Source organism: Sceloporus occidentalis, unplaced genomic scaffold, assembly GCF_023333645.1.
Source record: "Sceloporus occidentalis isolate IW3139 unplaced genomic scaffold, rSceOcc1.0.p SCAF_42, whole genome shotgun sequence".
Classification (NCBI taxonomy): domain Eukaryota; kingdom Metazoa; phylum Chordata; class Lepidosauria; order Squamata; family Phrynosomatidae; genus Sceloporus; species Sceloporus occidentalis.
Genome location: NW_028317022.1, coordinates 6,156,783 through 6,174,988, shown reverse-complemented (window position 1 = coordinate 6,174,988; position 18,206 = coordinate 6,156,783). Strand labels below are relative to the sequence as shown.

General features: G+C 42.0%; 1 protein-coding gene across 1 annotated transcript in view; it reads right to left on the bottom strand.

Annotated features, from left to right (window-relative positions):
• The window catches only part of LOC149289897 (uncharacterized protein C1orf198 homolog), a 44,241-nt gene extending 31,085 nt beyond the window's left edge, over positions 1 to 13,156 (bottom strand). The window contains exons 1-4 of the mRNA XM_089490154.1: positions 12,812 to 13,156; positions 4,191 to 4,241; positions 1,189 to 1,602; positions 910 to 1,095 (exon numbers count right to left, since the gene is read on the bottom strand). Of these exons, the coding sequence (XP_089346280.1) occupies positions 910 to 1,095; positions 1,189 to 1,602; positions 4,191 to 4,241; positions 12,812 to 13,156 (996 nt within the window). The remainder of the gene's footprint in view (positions 1 to 909; positions 1,096 to 1,188; positions 1,603 to 4,190; positions 4,242 to 12,811) is intronic.
• Positions 13,157 to 18,206: the final 5,050 nt, after the last annotated feature.

The window sequence follows — 18,206 nt, the reverse complement described above, 5'->3', positions numbered from 1 at the left end:
GATTTGAGTCCCTTGACATCACACGAAGAAAAATATTACATACAAGAATAATATATTTACTGTTTAAGCATAAAAATGGCCGCCTTTATTTTTTCTCGGTATACAGATATGTTTGGCAATAAAATATCTAATAATAAAGAATTGGAAATCACAAAAAAATCCCTCTCGGTCTCAATTTAAAAATCAAGTGGAATATCAAATTGAAATGGACAGAAATCGAAATAAGGTAGCGGAAAAAGGATTTATAATTTGGAGGAAAGCTTTTGATGGAACTAAAATTGATATATAGCAAAGACGGATATCTATTCCCTCCCAATTAGCCGATAGATGCCCTCACTACTCACTAAAATACATCATTGAGCATTTTTTACTTTGTTGTTTTTGTTTTATGTTTATTGTTTTCCTTTGTATAGGTTTATAAAAAATGTATTTAGAAAAATGGCAGCCTCTTAAATTCTGGTGGAATCCATCCTGTCCCCTTCCTGCTGAAAGACTTTAAGCTGAAAGTGAAGCCACATTTGGCAGCTCTATATGGCAACCCCCTCCCCCAAAAGTTGTGAAATGATCTGGTATTCATATTACATGCCTTGGTAGAAAGATTTATGTATAGTGTTTATTTTACTGTCAATTCAATCAATGAATGTGCCTTAGGTTTGAAATTGTCTCATCAGCAGTATGTCTTTAGAGCTTTATGAAGCCGGGCTGAGGAAATGAGATAAAGAAGGTGAGGAATAATGGAAAGGAGGAAAAAGAGCGTGGCTAGGGCCCAGTGATTGTGGGATTGCACCACCAGTGTAAATTCAACAAACGTAAATGCCTTGCAAAGTGCGCATTGTTTTTATGTTTATTTAGCATACGTGGAGAAATCAACTTTTTCCTTTGCAACTTTATTAAAATGAGACAACCCACCTGTGAGAAGAGTTGAGATTCTGCTGTGAAGGAATCATCATTCGCTGGTTCCCTGATGGTATCTTTCAGTGATTGTACTGGTGCTGTTGGTTCTGGCAGGAAAACATCATCCAACGTGCTGACTGAAGACTGGCTTGGTCGAGGCTTCTTGAAATCCAGTACAGAGGCCAGACTAGAGTTGGTTGTCTTTGGCTGCTTGGTCACCACAGATGGCTTCTCGAAGGATATGGCTGTTTTCTCAACTGGCTTTTCAATGGCCAGACTTGGCTTCTCCATCACTGTAGCTGGCCGTTCAATGGCCACAGCTGGCTTCTCAGGTTTTCCTCCCTTCACTGGATCTTTTTCTTTCTGAAAGGAATCTTGTCTGTAGTAGATAGGAAGGGTCTTCTCTCCCTTTTCTAAGGATTTGATCTGACTTGGTGTTAACGACTGGAATTCAGACAGTGAGCCTTCAACTCTGGACCGTTCCATGCTTATTTTCCAGAAGGCTGATTCTTCCTCTTTCCTGACTGGAGTCGACACATCGCTGTTGGGTGTTTTGCTACCTTGGACGGCCTTGGAGTTTTGGTTTCCATGAGGGGTCTTGATTTGGTTGTTTTGATTGGACGACTTAGGTGTTTGCTTAAGGTCAGTCTGTGATGGACCATTGGCTGCATCTTGGGAGAGAGATGCAACGCTGAATTCCATCTGACTCTGTTTTGGAGAAGCAAAATTAGACAATTAGTTATTTGGGGAAAAAAATGCTTGTATATAAATATATAAAAGTTCTTCATGGGGAAACAATGGGAGAACTTAATGGGGAAAAGTAATCATACAGATCCTGGGAATAGGAAGTTTATAATGTGTGCATATTGCGTATTTTTGTTTGTAAGCACCATTCTATAGGCTTATTCAGCGTACAAAATGTAAAATGTAAGTGTTGGGAAACATGACCGTGTCGGTAAGAGATGCATTGTCAATTATGGAGATGAAACCATTGTTTACAATATGGTAGCTATATGTTGATAGGTGATATCTACAATATCCACAAAGCAACGTCTGGTTTAGAATCCACATGTATTATATATATATTTTCCCCAAAAGATGGCAGCAAAGGTTCCAGTTCTTTATTAAAAAAGCTGAAGAAGTGATTCACTACATCTTCAAAGAACTTTAAGGAGAACAGCGCCACAAATCTGTTTGTCATGTTATTCCTACTAATTGGAAGGGAACATCTAATTACTGGAACCAAACGGGGAAATAATTAATCAGAGATTAACTCTGTTCTTCATTGCAAGCTCTTAATCGGCAGGCGGTGTGACGGGCCACATGCAGAAAACAAGAAACCTGGCAGTATATGCAAAAAATTATAAGTTAACCCCTTGTACCCCAATAAAGGCAATGCCTTTGCAGGATGTGTGTTTGACTGTGACTCATTGATTTCAGGCAGCCAATCAGTGGCAAGAATGATCAGATCAAGGAGGAGGATGGCAGCTGCAGCAGCAGGACTGCAGCTTCTAGCTCAGGTAAGTGCTACCTTTATTTTATATTTTCCAGATGGAAGTATGCATGTTTAAGTACTCACAAAGTACTTTTATATGTATAATGTACTTCCTTAGTGTGGCTGTCAGGAACAATAAAATGTCCCTTAATCTAAAATGACAGACAATGAGCCACTGCAGGAGCAGTGAGTGACTATCATTGGTCTTCCTTTCAAAATTATGAGATGCTTTCTTAGAACTCCAACTTCAACTAAAACATAAATCCGGCAAGTGAGTTATTTTATAGTTTTGGGGAGCTTTAAACAAAGTCAGTGAAAAAGACAAAGGCATATTATTCTCAACATACAGCAAATGGTAAGAAGACCATTCTATAATCTATTACCTAATTAAGAATATTTTTCAATTTCACCGCAAAGAGATTTAACGTTTCAGAAATAGTACATTTTAAAGAGAAATTTGAAAAGAAATCCTGTATGAAAAGTGTTTTTGTTCTCACCGGGGTCTGGTCATCAATCAAGAGTCACCAAGACTCATCCACTGATCCTCAATGAAAGGTGACTTCACCTTCAGTTTTACGGTTTCTATGATGATCATTTCCATAGACATGGCAGGCATCTTTGCAAAAGGGACAAATAATTGCTCAGCCAGTCTCAAAACATACACTTTCGACACTAACGTTAACACTATAAGTGCCAGTAGATACTGTAACATGTCCCCAGCACACTTTTACTCAAAACAGGCAGTCCTTATTGACATGGAGGGTTTTAAACTTCCTTGAGTTTTTCTGCTTCACAAGTATTTTGTGAACGGTTGTTTCTGCATTTTATCAACCACAAGAGCTTTTGCATAGTTTGGAAGAGAAAGGAATCCGGGATTCTATTTTTACATATTATAAAGCTGATAGGAATGCGTACTGTTTTCAAACCATACAGGGCCCCTTGTGGCCGGAAACTATTTTTGATTGGTAGACTCCAGGATGTTAAATAGCTAATAAATCTTCCTCGTCTCATATACCTGAACAAACTTTTTAAGTGGAATGGTCACCTTCAAGTAAACAAAACACTTGGAATTGACTGCTTGGCATTTTAAATATTTTGAATAATGCATTTCAGCTTGAATCAAATGCCTCTTGCAGAGTAGGGTATAACATTATACATTATGTGTCTGATGTCATCTTCCTGAATGGACAATCATTCTATATATTTAAGAAAAATCTCTGAAACTCTTTTTATAGATGGTGCATAGGTTGGGGGGGTGTGTAGTAGTTTAATTTATGCCATATGTACCTCAAAGTTCTGGGATTTTGTGGCAGGTACGCTGAAATATATTTTTGGAAATACGATTGCTGTTCATCAAAGGCTATCAAAGATATTTTTCCCGTTGTCTGCACCGTTTTAAAAAATCCTAAAAGCTTTAGGAACCTGGTAAATGTGTGGCTAAGGTCAGCTACATGCTGGGATACATCATCTTGGTTGAAGACACAGGATGTGAGTGCACATCTTTTCATAGCAAATATCCAAAAATGATATCGGCATTATAATGATTCATTTTTAATTGAAATGAATAATATGAGAATCCTATGCACACTATAATATATGGATGATTAACAGCTAACCGAGTGTTCTTTTGTGGGATGCTACTGCAGGTAAAGTAATGTATGTATTATACATATTGATTACCCCAATACCTCAAATTCATATTCACTAACTTCAAGGAATTAGCAAACAAAGCAATGGCAATGTCATTGGTTAAATAGTTTTTCCAGGTTAATCAGATTGAAATCCATCATGTCCAACTTACTTTGGTCTCCCAGGAGAAGGGAGCCGAGTGCTCGTCCTGCCACGTTATATCCTGCAAGGAAATAAACGAAATCCATTAGTTATGATCCTTGTTGCAGCAATGAAATGTGACAGCAACTCACTTCATTTACAGTGAAGACTTATCAGAAGCATAAAATGATATCATTGGGATGCCTTTCTTAAAAACTTTTACCTGTTGTATCAATAAAAGCTGTGCAAAAAAAAGATAAATTATTGATGCAGATGAAAAAAATGCTTAACAAATACAAACAAAAACAAGGTATTATATAATGACCGCCAGTCAGCTCCAGCGCTGGCTCGTCGAATGTTGTAGGCCTGTAGGGGGTAGGAGGTCCACACAGGACTTACGGCATCTACTGTATACATAGTGTGTCGCACTGCGCTAATCTAAACCATAGCTCAATGTCAAATACACACAAAAGTTCACCACCCACAGCCTTCCACTGTTGAGTGAGACTCAGACCTCCCAGAGAGGAACTATACGTGAGTGAAGGTATCTTTATGTACTCTGCCCTTCCCAATAGAGTTGAGTGTGATGTGCATGCACTTGCTCAATAACATAGGAGAGAACCTGGAAGAGACTCCACCAGCTCGGCATCCCATCTATCGTGAGGCTCACCCTGCTTGGTCATCAATGTGAACTACCTAACAAAGTCATTCTGAAGCCACTCTTCCCGTCTAGCTGCTTTAGCCCGTAGTGAACTTTCAACATAACGGTCTTATTCTAATAGATAACACAACGATTTGGAGAAGGGGTCACTTTATTCTAAAACTGAGGAATGGACCCAGTTGGAATGTACACAGTGTTCTCCGGTATTATTAAACTTGGATGGCCGTGCAGTAGCAGCGGTGGAACGACTGCTAAAAATAGTTAAATTTACTCATTCTTTTAAAGACAGACTATTTTAAGCCAAGTTCTGAAACTGTACAATATTCTTCCCGTCAGTCTCAGTGGATCATTGCTTTCGCTGCAGGATTGTGGAGTAATTAAGACCAGGGATGCGGTCTGCTGGCCTCCTGTGTGACACAGCCTCCATAGTGGGTCTCATTAACACCTTGTGAATCAATGACTTCTACTGGTAGCTACACGTTCTGGACATAGTAATAAAGAATCGTCATCCGAAATGTCGTGTAGGCTGTTTTGTGCATTACACAGCTTCAGTTAAAAACATTAAGAACGCCTCTCACTCCAGCAACACATAAAAAGGGGACCTTGACAGTCACAGCTTTTATTACAAGTAAATTACTGTAATGAAACTATCTATGGCTTGTACTTTTTTACAATTGTTTTTGCGGCAGAGCATTCTTTTTATGTTGTGTCTCTCCCTTTGTTTTTCCACAGCTTTACAAAGGTTGCCTGAACCAATTAACAGTAATTATCTGTTAATAACATAAAGAGCTGTTACTGTCACAAAATGCAGCATATTAATTTTTCTCTTCTCCTCGCCCACTCAAAAGGAGAGGAGAGATAACTAAATGAGAATGAATGAATTTTGAAATCTTTCCCATGAGATATATATATATATTATTATTATTATTATCCTTTATTTATATAGCGCCAACAGTTTACGCAGCGCTTAATACAATACATAAATTCAAGGGATATGACAAGACAAGAATTGACAGACTAAGACAAACCGATACATTTGGTGGAGAGAGCCCTGCTCGCAAGCTTACAATCTAGAGGGAAATGGGGTGACAAACATAAGGCATAGAGAAAGGGTGAGAGGTATTGTGGGGGTTGTATCGATGACAAGGAAGTTCTAGCAGCTAAGATGGTATGCTTCTCTGAAGAAGTGGGTTTTTAGATGTTTCTTGAAAGTTGGGAGGGAGGGAGAATGCTGAAGGTTCCTTGGGAGTAGATTCCAGAGATATGGGGCAGCTCGAGTGAAATCTTGTAGACGGGAAAAGGAAGAGGTGATGAGTGAGGAGGAGAGCCTTAGCCCATGGGAGGAACGTAGGGATCGAGTAGGAGAGTATTTGCTAATGAGGTCAGAAATGTACGGAGGAGCAGTATTATGGATGGCCTTATATGTCAGTACCAGGATCTTAAATTTAATTCTAAAGGTAATTGGGAGCCAGTGGAGGGTTTCACAGAGGGGGGAAGCAGAAGAGGAGCGACGTGCAAGGAAGATGAGCCTAGCAGCGGCATTTAGGATAGACTGTAAAGGAGAGAGTCGAGACAGTGGAGTGCCAACCAGAAGAGTGTTGCAGTAGTCAAGACGGGAAATGATAAGGGAATGAACGAGTGTTTTTGTGGATTCTTGGGTGAGGAACGGGCGGATACGAGAGATGTTTTTTAGGTGCAAGCGGCAGGATTTGGCGGGGGACTGAATGTGAGGGATGAAGGAGAGGTTTGAGTCAAGGATGACCCCAAGGCATTGGGCCTGGTTAGTAGGAGAGATAGTCGTGTTGTTAATGGTGATAGAGAATTCAGGTAGTGGAGTGGAGATGGAGGGAGGGAAGATAATGAGTTCAGTTTTAGAAAGATTAAGTTTCAGGTAGTTTTGTGACATTCATGAAGAAATAGCAGACAAGCAATTGGTAATACGGGACAGGAGAGATGGAGAGAGATCAGGAGAAGACAGGTAGATTTGGGTATCATCTGCATATAGGTGATACTGGAGGCCAAATGAGTTGATTAGTGTGCCAAGAGAGGAAGTATAAAGAGAGAACAGCAGAGGGCCAAGGACTGAACCTTGGGGGACACCAACCGAAAGTGGAAGGGGTGATGATGTCTTGCCAGAGAAGTTGACAGAGAAGGAACGGTTAGACAGATATGAGGAGATCCAGGAGAGAGCTGTATCTCGAATGCCTATAGAAGCAAGTGAGTGTAGAAGAAGGTGGTGATCAACAGTATCGAAAGCAGCAGAGAGATCCAGTAGAATTAGAATAGAGAAGTGACCTTTTGCTTTGGCAGAGAGCAAGTCATTGGAGACTTTTGTTAGAGCTGTTTCAGTAGAGTGAAGGGGTTTGAAACCAGACTGTAGAGGGTCAAGGAGGGAATTAGAGGAGAGGAAGTTAATGAGGCGGTTGTACACAATCCGTTCAAGCAGCTTAGAGATAAAAGGAAGCAGAGAGATAGGGCGGTAGTTAGTCAAACAGACGGGATCTGAGGAAGGATTCTTTAGAATTGGTGTGATTAGCGCATGCTTGAAGGCAGATGGTACAGTTCCAGATGATAGAGAAAGATTAAATAGGTGGGTAAGTGATGTACCAAGGGATGGATATAGAGACTTTGTGAGGTGTGAAGGGATGGGGTCGAGGGGACAGGTTGTTGGGTGAGAGGAAGAAAGAAGAGTGGCTATCTCTTCTTCGGTTGTAGGGGAAAAGGCAGTTAGTATAGTAGGAGTGGAGAGAGTGGTGTTGAGTGGTGTAGGAGGGAGTTGTAAGGAAGAGAGGTCTTTTCTAATAGTCTCGATCTTCTCTTTGAAGTGGGTAGCAAGATCTTGGGCAGTGAGAGAGGTTTGTGGTGTGGGTGTGGAGGGACAGAGAAGGGAGTTGAAAGTAGAAAAAAGGCGTCGTGGGTTGGAAGAAAGAGAGGATATGAGAGTGGAGAAGTAGAGCTGTTTGGTGAGAGAGAGGGCAGAGTTGTAGGTGTGGAGCATGAATTTATAGTGATTAAAGTCTTCGCTGGATTTGGATTTTCTGAAGCCGTGCGGCAGCACTTCTGAAGAAACCGTGTGGTTTTGGTATGCCATGGTTGGCGTTTAACTTGTCGGGGGTAACTTGTAGTAATTGGAGCTATGGTGTCGAGGGATGAAGCAAGTGTGTTGTTATAAAAAGAGGCTGCTGTGTCTGGGCAGGAAAGGGTTAACATGGAAGGTAAGAGAGGTTCAAGTGAGGCTGACAGTTGGGTAATGGTATTGTCTGGTAATGGCCTACAAGTATGAGGTGAGCGTTGTAAGTATGTCTTGTTAGGGGTTAGCACTGGAGAAAAGGATAGAAGGTGGTGGTCAGACAGAGGGAACGGGTAGATGGAGAAGTCTGAAAGGGAGCATGATCTGGAGAAAACCAGGTCAAGTGAGTGTCCCTCGGTGTGCGTAGGGGAATTAGTCCATTGAGAGAGACCAGAGGAGGATGTTAGGGAGAGGAGTTTGGAGCTAGCAGAGTTGTTAGATATATCTAAAGGAATGTTAAAGTCACCCAGAATAAGACAGGGGATATTAGGAGGAAGAAAGGGAGCCAGGCAGAAAGGTGGTCAAAGAACTGCGAGGTAGGACCTGAAGGGCGATATATGACAGCAATTTGAAGAGAGAGTGGAGAGAAAAGACGGATTGTGTGAGCTTCAAAGGAACAGAATGAGAGGGAGGGAGGGCTTGGTATATTCTGGAAGGTGCAGTGAGGTGAGAGAAGGATGCCTACACCACCACCCTTTCTGCCATCAGGCCTAGGAGTGTGGCTGAAGTGTAGTCCTCCGAAGGAGAGTGCAGCAGAAGCAGTAGTGTCATGGGAGGGGATCCAGGTTTCAGTAAGAGCTAGGAGGTTAAAAGCATGGGATAGAAAAAGGTCATATATATATATATATATATATATATATATATATATATATATATATATATATAGAGAGAGAGAGAGAGAGAGAGAGAGAGAGAGAGAGAGAGATAGATACATACTCAGTTTCTAATAATTTCGTGGGTGAAATATGCACTCTAATTGGGTATATTCACTAAAAAAGAGTTTGCATGAGATTTCAAATTTCATCTCCCTGATATTACTATTAAATATGTAGGGTAAACCCAAGTAAGCTTCTCATGTAAGAAGGACTGGGCTGTATAATTCATAGCTATATCAGTGAGAATTTGTATTAATCTTTCACGTTACCTATACGTACTTCCCACCGTGCCCCACAGTCCTGCTTTTGCAGGCAGTGGGGATCATAGGCCAGTCGATAGATCCTCTGATCTTCCCTGCCGTTGCGGCATGGACGCCCATTGCAGTTCTTCTAGCCATGATTTGGACCCCTTAAGTATTGGCGGGTATTGCTCTGGACTATGTAGGGTCAACACAAATCTTCTTACAAGAGAATCTCACTAGGGTTTGTGCTTCTTAATGCATAACGATATAAAGGAGTTCAAATGCAAACTACCTCTTTATTGAATAGACGCCTCAATTTGGAGGAATAATCAGGCCCCAAAACCATGAAGTTTAAAAATTCTGAAAAGGAACTATTGTACCTATCCTCTAGAAGAAATCATAAGCAAATTGCAACTGCAGCAGTTTAGCCTCTTGGAAGCGGTTGGCGGGGAAGAATAATCAATTTTTTTTTAAAATACACTTTTGTGGTTTTAGAATATCTGAGCATTATTAAAGTTATAGTCCCAGCATACCAACACATAACAAATAATTACAGCTTTCAAAAAGCGATGCACGCCTTGTACTACTTGCCTGTAAATGGGTGCATGGGGTGTTTCTGAACACAAGGAAAGTAATTGCATGTACTTTAAGTCCAGAGACATAGTAATATGGCATGTTTTATATATATATATATATATATACATATATACATACAGAAAGGAGGCAAAACCAGAACTGTCAAAAGTGTTCTTGACTTCTATTAATCTTGACACCAAAGAGTTAAAAGGCCATTGTTGGCTGGTATTGTCACTTCTCTTTGTGATGTTCCCAACTAGTAGTCTCCTGATTTGCAACCTAAAAGCCAGGACAAACATTTGGAAATGCAGTCAGATGCTAATCAGTGGATTAGATGGGTTTGTTTACAGAATAACACACAGACTGTTCATCACAAAAGAAACAACACTGTTTATTAGGATGATAGGATCTTATTTAGATAACACTATAAGGGTCACAATAATATCACATGAAGAGGGAGGCTACCAAATCAAAACAAATAAAGAGCAACAAAAACACACTAAAGTATTTAGTAATGAACAACAAAGCACGGCAAACATTTTTTGTCTGACCCTTGGAAATGCATGGAGGAATCCCTCATAAGCATTTGCCCCTTTCCAAGCCCCCAACCCCTAGACACCTTCTTCAAAGCATCCCTTTAAAGAGCTACGACTTTCCTCATCTTTCTTTGTGTTTCAAAGATTAATAGCTTTTGGTAAATGTATCCACATGCGGTATGCCTTGTATCAGCCAAGACAATGTAGACCCCCCACATGCTGGAATCCGTTCTGTTTGGGGGACGTTTAGCCCCAAGTATTATGACTAAATAAATATATAGAGACATACATTGGGAACAGAAAGTAAATGTCAGTAAAGGCAAAACCTCAAAAGCGGGCAGAACAATGACATATTTTCAAATGAAATCATTTTAGTATTTAATCTAATTGACGCGAGTAAAGTACTTTAATATAAGAAAAGAAGAATAGAACACGGAAGATACAGCCCCTCCCTCTCCATCGTCCGACTATACTTGCCACCGATTGGCTGCTTAAAGTACCAATTCAGTGGCAGGAAAATGCTGCCTTTAAAATCATTTGGAGCACTTTCCTCCATCATGGCCTCTAGCTGGGGGGCAATACAAATGGAGGGGGGATTCCTCAGGGATGGCATCAGGGATGGGATCGTATGCATTAAAGTAATATGATGGCTGGAATTAATTATACGCTTTTGCAGCAAAATTGTGTTACTTGTGCTATTTCCTGTCCAGTGTACAAAAATGTAATCTTAGAACACAAAGGTCACAAGGAAAACTGCTCTCTTAATTATACATTATAAACTGGAGCGGCCGAGAGCTAAATTCAGAGCACTTGGCACAAACACTCCAGTTGCAACAAATTTAGCGTTGTGTCTTGATAAACACAGTGTGTCCAAAATAGTGCCCTTTTCCAGCATCCTCCTGTATAACAACAAATCCTAATAAGAAATTCGTATAAGAAACAAAGGATCACTGATCAGAAAAGCAGTCATGTGTAAAGTAGTCTTTCTTCCAGCTGTTTGCTTGTTATTCACAGTGGGAGAAGGGGAGGCTGTCCTTCCGAGAGAGAGAGAGAGAGAGAGAGAGACTGCCCTTCAGAGAAAAGAGAGGCTGTCCTTCAGAGAGAGAGAGAGAGGGGAGGATGTCCTTCAGAGAGAGAGAGAGAGAGAGAGAGAGAAGGGAGGCTGTCCAGAAAGAGAAGGGAGGCTGTCGAGAGAGAGAGAGAGAGAGGCTGTCCAGAGAGAGAGGGGAGGCTGTCCAGAGAGAGAAGGGAAGTTGTCCAGAAAGAGAGAGGAGGCTGTCCAGAGAGAGAGGGGAAGTTGTCCAGAAAGAGAGAGGAGGCTGTCCAGAGAGAGAGGGGAGGCTGTCCAGAGAGAGAAGGGAAGTTGTCCAGAAAGAGAGAGGAGGCTGTCCAGAGAGAGAGGGGAGGCTGTCCAGAGAGAGAGGGGAGGCTGTCCAGAGAGAGAGGGGAGGCTGTCCAGGGAAAGAGGAGGCCGCCCTCCCTATTCTCCACATGACAATCCTCAAAGCTTCCACAGTCTTGAAATAAGGTCCTTCTGTCTGCAGCCTTAACCTGTAAGATGCCTGGTGGACCTGCATCAAAATGTTTGAGTTGCGCAGGTTTCCCTAGCAACAAAAGGACAATTCTAAAATAACATTAGTGAAACCACTGTAAATGTGGCAGCCATTTTAGAAAGTCCTAATTGCAGTATAGATATTCTTAAAACTGGCGACTGTTGGGCGACACATCATTCTCAAAGAGTGGATCTGCCCATGCGATCAGGTACGCAAGCACAGGTGGGGGACTTCAATATATGTACATACTAATAATACAGCACCCACATATACACATATGTTCTATCCGTGTACCCATTGTATAGCGCTGTGGAATATGATGGCAATATATAAAACAATAAATAATAATATGTTCTATTTCCAGAATTTATACACTAGCGGAATTGGCCTATTTTTTTTAATGAGAGGGATGGAATTCCAAAGAGCGCGGCATACATAGCTAAGACATTTCTAATGCTTTAAGTGGAAGCTTGGCAGCTTCGCCAGAAGCCTTGCCAGTCAATGATCCTCAAACACGGCCAAGTGCCATGCATTCTTCTTGAGATAAAAGAGACTATTTAACTTTGGTGGATTAGCTCAGGTCTCGGCAAACAGTGGCAAAGCAGCTGCGCGTGGCCACAAGTCACAACCGATTTAACATTTACCTGATCGATGACAACCAGCAGAGATGGTGCCAACCTTAAATGGGAGTTGAGATGCCACTTTTACTTAAACTGGAAACCCAGGTCTGCCAATAAGGTCCATGCCAAGTGACAAACCCCCAGACAGAAACCAGAGCAGGTAAAGGCCATGGAACATTATACTTATTACTGCAACTTCTATCATTCAGAACTATCTTACTCCCCCTTAAGCCTGAGGACTCTTCACTCCACTAGATCTCAATCTGTGGACAGAATGCTCTGTTTTGTCTACACTGCACTCCCACAATCCCCAAAGATAAGCCTTCCTTAACCCTGTTAATGCCAGGAGTATTCAGTTTAATACAGAAGATGGGCTCAGATCCCCCTGACTACACCATTTCCATCCTGATGGCCCAGATGGTGGCATTCTAGGACACGGGGAGGAGACCAGGTGTCCCACCCAAGCCCTTGACAAGGTATCTCCATGCGCTGGCACTACCCACACCCAATAACACACACCTCTTCTCCAAAGTGGACCACTTTCTGGCCACTCTGCGTCTTCAGCACGGGGTAGCAGGACTCGGGCTGGGGGTCGGCGGCCCCTCTGTGCAGGGCATATCTGGACTGCAGCTGGGGGTCCACCAAAACCTTGTCTATGGCCTCGTCCTGCTCCTTGGGGGGCATCTTGTCCCATTCGGCACCATAGCGCTCCCGGATCCGTTCCTTGTCCTGCATGATCTTCTTGGCCATGGAGTTGAGGGAAGAGAAGTAGGCGAAGCGATTCCTCTCCTTCTCATTCAGAGGTCGGTTAACGGACATGGACGAGGTCCGGGCAGCAGCAATAGCTGCCGCCATAGAGGCCATGTCTCTGGTGTGCCTCCTTGGAGGTCTCCTTCAGCTTGGCGAGTGTGGCAGCCTTACACCGGCTGGCATGCAGGAGCGAGACAACCTCTCATACCCCTCCTCCTTAATGCCCGCTTCCCTCCTCCCCCCCACCTCTTTCTGTACAACCACTTCCTCTACGGCTCTCCCTACCCTCCTCCTTTGTCCTAGCGCGTACCGCCAATGCCTCCTTTACTGTACTTCCTTCTATTTAAACAACACACCTCTAGCCAACCTCCCCGGCTGATAGACGCCAATAATATTTACCGTCCCTCCTCTGTCATTTAAAGCACTCCCACCCATCCATTTTTTCCCCATACGCATTTCCTAGCCCGCATTTTTTTACTGTATTAACCATTTCAGCACCAGAGGGGCGAGGAAAGCTCCTGTGCACATGGATTTGGTAAAGCTGAAGTCTAGCTCTGTTTCTCAGGTGTATTATACCGGTATAATATGCCTGGAGGAGAGTCCCACATAGTCTTAAAAGCTTACAATCTATTATACGTCAGCCAATAAACATATCTTTACCAGATTTGGTTGATCCATTTTTACCGCTTTGAACTCAAATTGTTTTTTTTTTATAGTATTGTACATTTGCTTTTATCTAATTTTGTTCCGTTAAACTTCCATTATCTACAGACCTGGAGGCAGCCATTGTTGTGGGATTGTGATATTTTGGGTGACTTGACCCGCTCATAGACTTTTATTAGTCAGAGTGTGTGTCTGGGTGGTTAAAACCAAGGCATTCTATTGTTTACTGCAGACAGTATGATAAGGAGTCAGCACACCTAGGAACTCTCTGGTTTTTGGTTGGAGACTCCAGGTTTAGCGCTGTGGAGCCCGCTTTCCCTCCTACTCCATTACATTTTTCTGTGTTTGGGACTAGAGGACTGCATTAGGAGGCGCAGGCGGTCTTGCTGGGGTTGCGGGCGGGAGCAAGTGGTCAGGCTGCCTTCTCGCTGCTCCCTTACAGCGTCTCCTCTCTTGCTCTGCCCAGGAACAAAACGGAGTCACGCAATGTGACGTCACTTCCCGTGACACCGCCTTGTTCCTGGGCGGAGCAAGAGAAGAGACGCTGTGAGGGAGCAACTCGAGGGCAGCCTTGCGGGACTGCGCGGGAAATCTGCAGTTTAGGTAAGGAGGTGGCATGATTGGCCACAAATGTGGCGGGAGCGTGGCGGGATTGGCCATAAATTTGGTGGGAGCGGGCGGGAGTGGAACACCCACATTGCGGGAGCGGGCGGGATTGGGCAAAAAAATCAGCGGGATTAAAAAAGCAGTCCCGTGCAGGGCTCTATTTGGGACTACTAACATCAACGGACCACCCACTGATGTCAGGAGACCCATCCACCCACTATCCCAAGCTGGGTATGCGGAGCCCGGATGTTCCCAGGTATGGGAGTCAGGGTGTTAGTATAGCAAATTGGGCAATGATAAATGGGATAACATGGCAGAAATGCTACCAAATCTATGTAAAAAATAACAAGATGTGGGCCTGTTGGCTTAGTGGTCTCAGTAGTTGTGCCCTTATGAATTCAAATGTTTCCCTTTAATTCAGCTTACTTTATTTTGATTTGTTTACTTATTAAGTCTAAAAATTTAAGGAATAATGCCAGAGGTGACAGACAGCAGTCTGTGTAATTTTACAAGTGACTTTAATAAAAGTTGCTACCTTTTCTGAAGAGAATTGGCGGCCATCTTAAAAGCTTTCCTCTGAGTTGTGGAAAGTTTATGTAACTATACATCTTTTTCAATGTTGACCCAATAAAAAGGTATCTTAAAAAGACTCAAGACTTACTTCTGTTTATTACATTTCTGTAACTCATATTCATTAACGATAAGCATACCCGGGAACTTGTGGGCTTCGGCTACCTGGAGCCTGACCTTGCAGGACGTGGCCAGGACTGCCCACTGATGTCAGTAGGTATTCCCGCTGACATCGTGGGAAGTAACTCCATTTAAAAAGGGAAATAGGTGGCGAGTGGGGCATGTCAGGGTGTCAGCGGCGCTTCTCTCGGAGTTCTTTGGGCCAAACCCGAAGAGTTCACAGGTATGATGATAAATTATGTGGAGAGCTGGAGACCTCTGGTCTGGGGTCTACCCCGCACATGAAGATCATGTGCAATATTTTTATGACCAGTAAAGCCTAGTCTATGGGTGCAGGCATAGTTGCTAAATAGTTAATCTGTAATACTTTTTCCACTTAATCTTTATCAATTAATCTGGAATATGGAATGTTTCTCACCCCATAACTCTTGTGGGGTTGAACTTGATTGTTTGTAAATCTCCTGTGGCTTTCGTTTGCTTTTTAAAATCCTGTTTGAAAGTGTTGACAGAAATATTTAGTTTATCTGACAGCTGCTATAATAGAAATATGAAATTCCTGATTTTAGAAATACACAGGGGATTGAGGGGTTTCCAGAAGAGCTTAGACTTTCAAACTTTAGGCCAATCTACTGTGCTCAAAAAAAGTTGTTCTCATAGGTTTTGTGCCTGGGGACCACTTTTGAAGCATGTTGAAGAGCGTGGGCCCAATTCTATGTCATAAGTGCAATCCCATTGAAAAATAATTATTTGCTGTAGGCATTAAATACAATTCAATACATGGTAGCACCAAAGAGAAATGGGTTTTATTTCATTTTGCCACAATACACTTCCCTTTATCTGCGGATCTGCGGATCAACACTTTAGGCAGTCATGGGGTATTTTGGGATTTCCCTGCTTAATCACCACACAATGCTGATTCTTTAGGGCAATGAAGTCCTGTTCATCTAATTAATCTTTTTCCTCTACAGTCCTTCATGAGTCAGAGAGCCAAGTAGCGGCTCCACTCTTCTCTGGTTCTGTGCCAGATAGTAAACTTACCCCAGTCCTTTGTTTTTAAAGAATACAAGATGCTTAAAGTGGACCTGTCACCTGTAAGAACTTCATATAAACACCACTAAACACCTCCTAGTATCTTGTTCAGTGCAGAAGTGTTCAGCAGTCTAAAATAGTCTTTCCAGTTCCTCCTGCAATTTTAATTTAACAGTTAACAGTGTGGACTCTCCCGCCTGGTAATTTTGTGTATGTATACTATATGCCTGGACCAGTAACAGACATGTAAGGAAGATCAAGCAGAAGAACGGAAAGCCAAGACCATTCATGGGATGTACCGTCAACAAATTGTAGAGGTGGCTGAGATTGGGAAATCCTACCAGTGGCTAAACAGGGCTGCACTCACAGCACCGAGGCACTGATAACGGCATCAGAAGACACTTATCACCAGATCCATAGAGGCAAGCATCTACCGCATCAGGCAGGACCCAAGGTGCAGGCTATGTAGAGAGGCTCCCGAGACAGTCCAACACATAGTAGCAGGGTGTAAGATGCTTGCAGCGTACACTGAATGGCACAACCAATTAGCTGGCATTGTGTACAGGAACATCTGCACTAAGCCCTCCCAAGTCCGAATGGCAGATTCCACAGAGGGTTGTGGAGAATAGCAGGGCTAAGATCCTGTGGGACTTCCTGATGAAGACGAACAGGCAGGTACTGGCCAATTAACCTGACATCATGGTGGTAGACAAGGACCAGAAGACAGTGGTGGTGATAGATGTAGCGGTGCCAAGTGACCGCAACATTAGGAAGGAGTATGAGAAGCTGAGGATGTACCAGGGTCTGAAAGGAAAACAAGAGAAGATGTGACGCACAAAGGCCAAAGTGGTCCCAGTGGTCACTCAAGGCTGTGACTCATAAGCTGGTAGAGTGGCTCCAACCGATTCCAGGAACAACATCAGAAGATGCAGTGCAAGGAACAGATAACGTTCTGTGCAGAACCCTGAAACTCCCAGGCATCTGGTGGAGGACCCGAGGTTGAGGAAGACACATACCACCCATAGGGGTGAGAAGGGATTTTTTTTTTTTTTTTAAATATAATTTCTTACGTTTTCTCAGTGGAAAGGAGGGAGGCTACAAGAACTCTAAATGTTCTAAAAGATTTTTTGGCTTAACACTGACCTTTAAAATAACATATCTTAACAAATTTGAATAGTTTAACCTTTTTAAAACAGATGATTGAAAAAAAAAACCATACACCATATTGAATATGCAATTGATTATTATTTTTTTTTTAATTTAAGTAAAACCAGGTGAAATAACAAAAAAATATTTCTGTTGTGCTGTATGTTGGAGCTGCCATTGTAAATTTAAACCGGTGACTTGCATAAAATACTGGTAAAAACTGCCAGGTTATAAACAGTCTTCAAGTTCAGGTCTGTTGTGGTTAGGAGTCCACTTTTTTATTCCAGTGCAATCTATACAGGGGATCATGGGAATAAGGGTTAATTTACTATGGAAAAGTCAGCATATGATGCCAGCTGGAAAATATAAGTTATTTAAAAAACGGAACATTAGGCAATAATAAAAACAAGTGATCAATGTCTTGTTTTAATACAGGATTCAATGGTGATTTCATTTCAGATCTGACAGTTCCTCTTTAATTCCATTTACATCGTGGTCTCAGAAATTCCGAGATTTATTTACCCTAAACACTGGGGTGAGGAGTGACTTTTGCAATCATATCTATAAATACAGCACTGGAAAAACCTTTTCACCTTGACTTTAGAGCCTCAGCAAATCCTACTTGTCAAGTTTACATCTCAGAGTGGGCTAGTAACACAGAACGGCACTTGGCCCTCTACATACTATATACTTTTGATCAAGTTTGCTCAATTGTAAACATGCACGTTAATTGTTCATTTTTAAAAATTTTCACACCCTCCACCAAAAATACAGATTTAAAAAATAATAAAAACATTAAAAGACTGGACATAAAATCAAGTTTTTTTTCAAAACCAGCAATCTACCAGAGGCCGATATATAGCTTTTTTAAAACTGATTTCACATTAGTAACTTCCAAAATATAATTTGGGCTGGCTCTACTTTAATTGGTCCATAAAAAAATAAAACCTCTGATAACAGTTCAAGTTTTCATTTAAAAAAAAAAAAATTGTATCAAAAGTGGTAAAGGATCTGATTTGTTCACAATTGC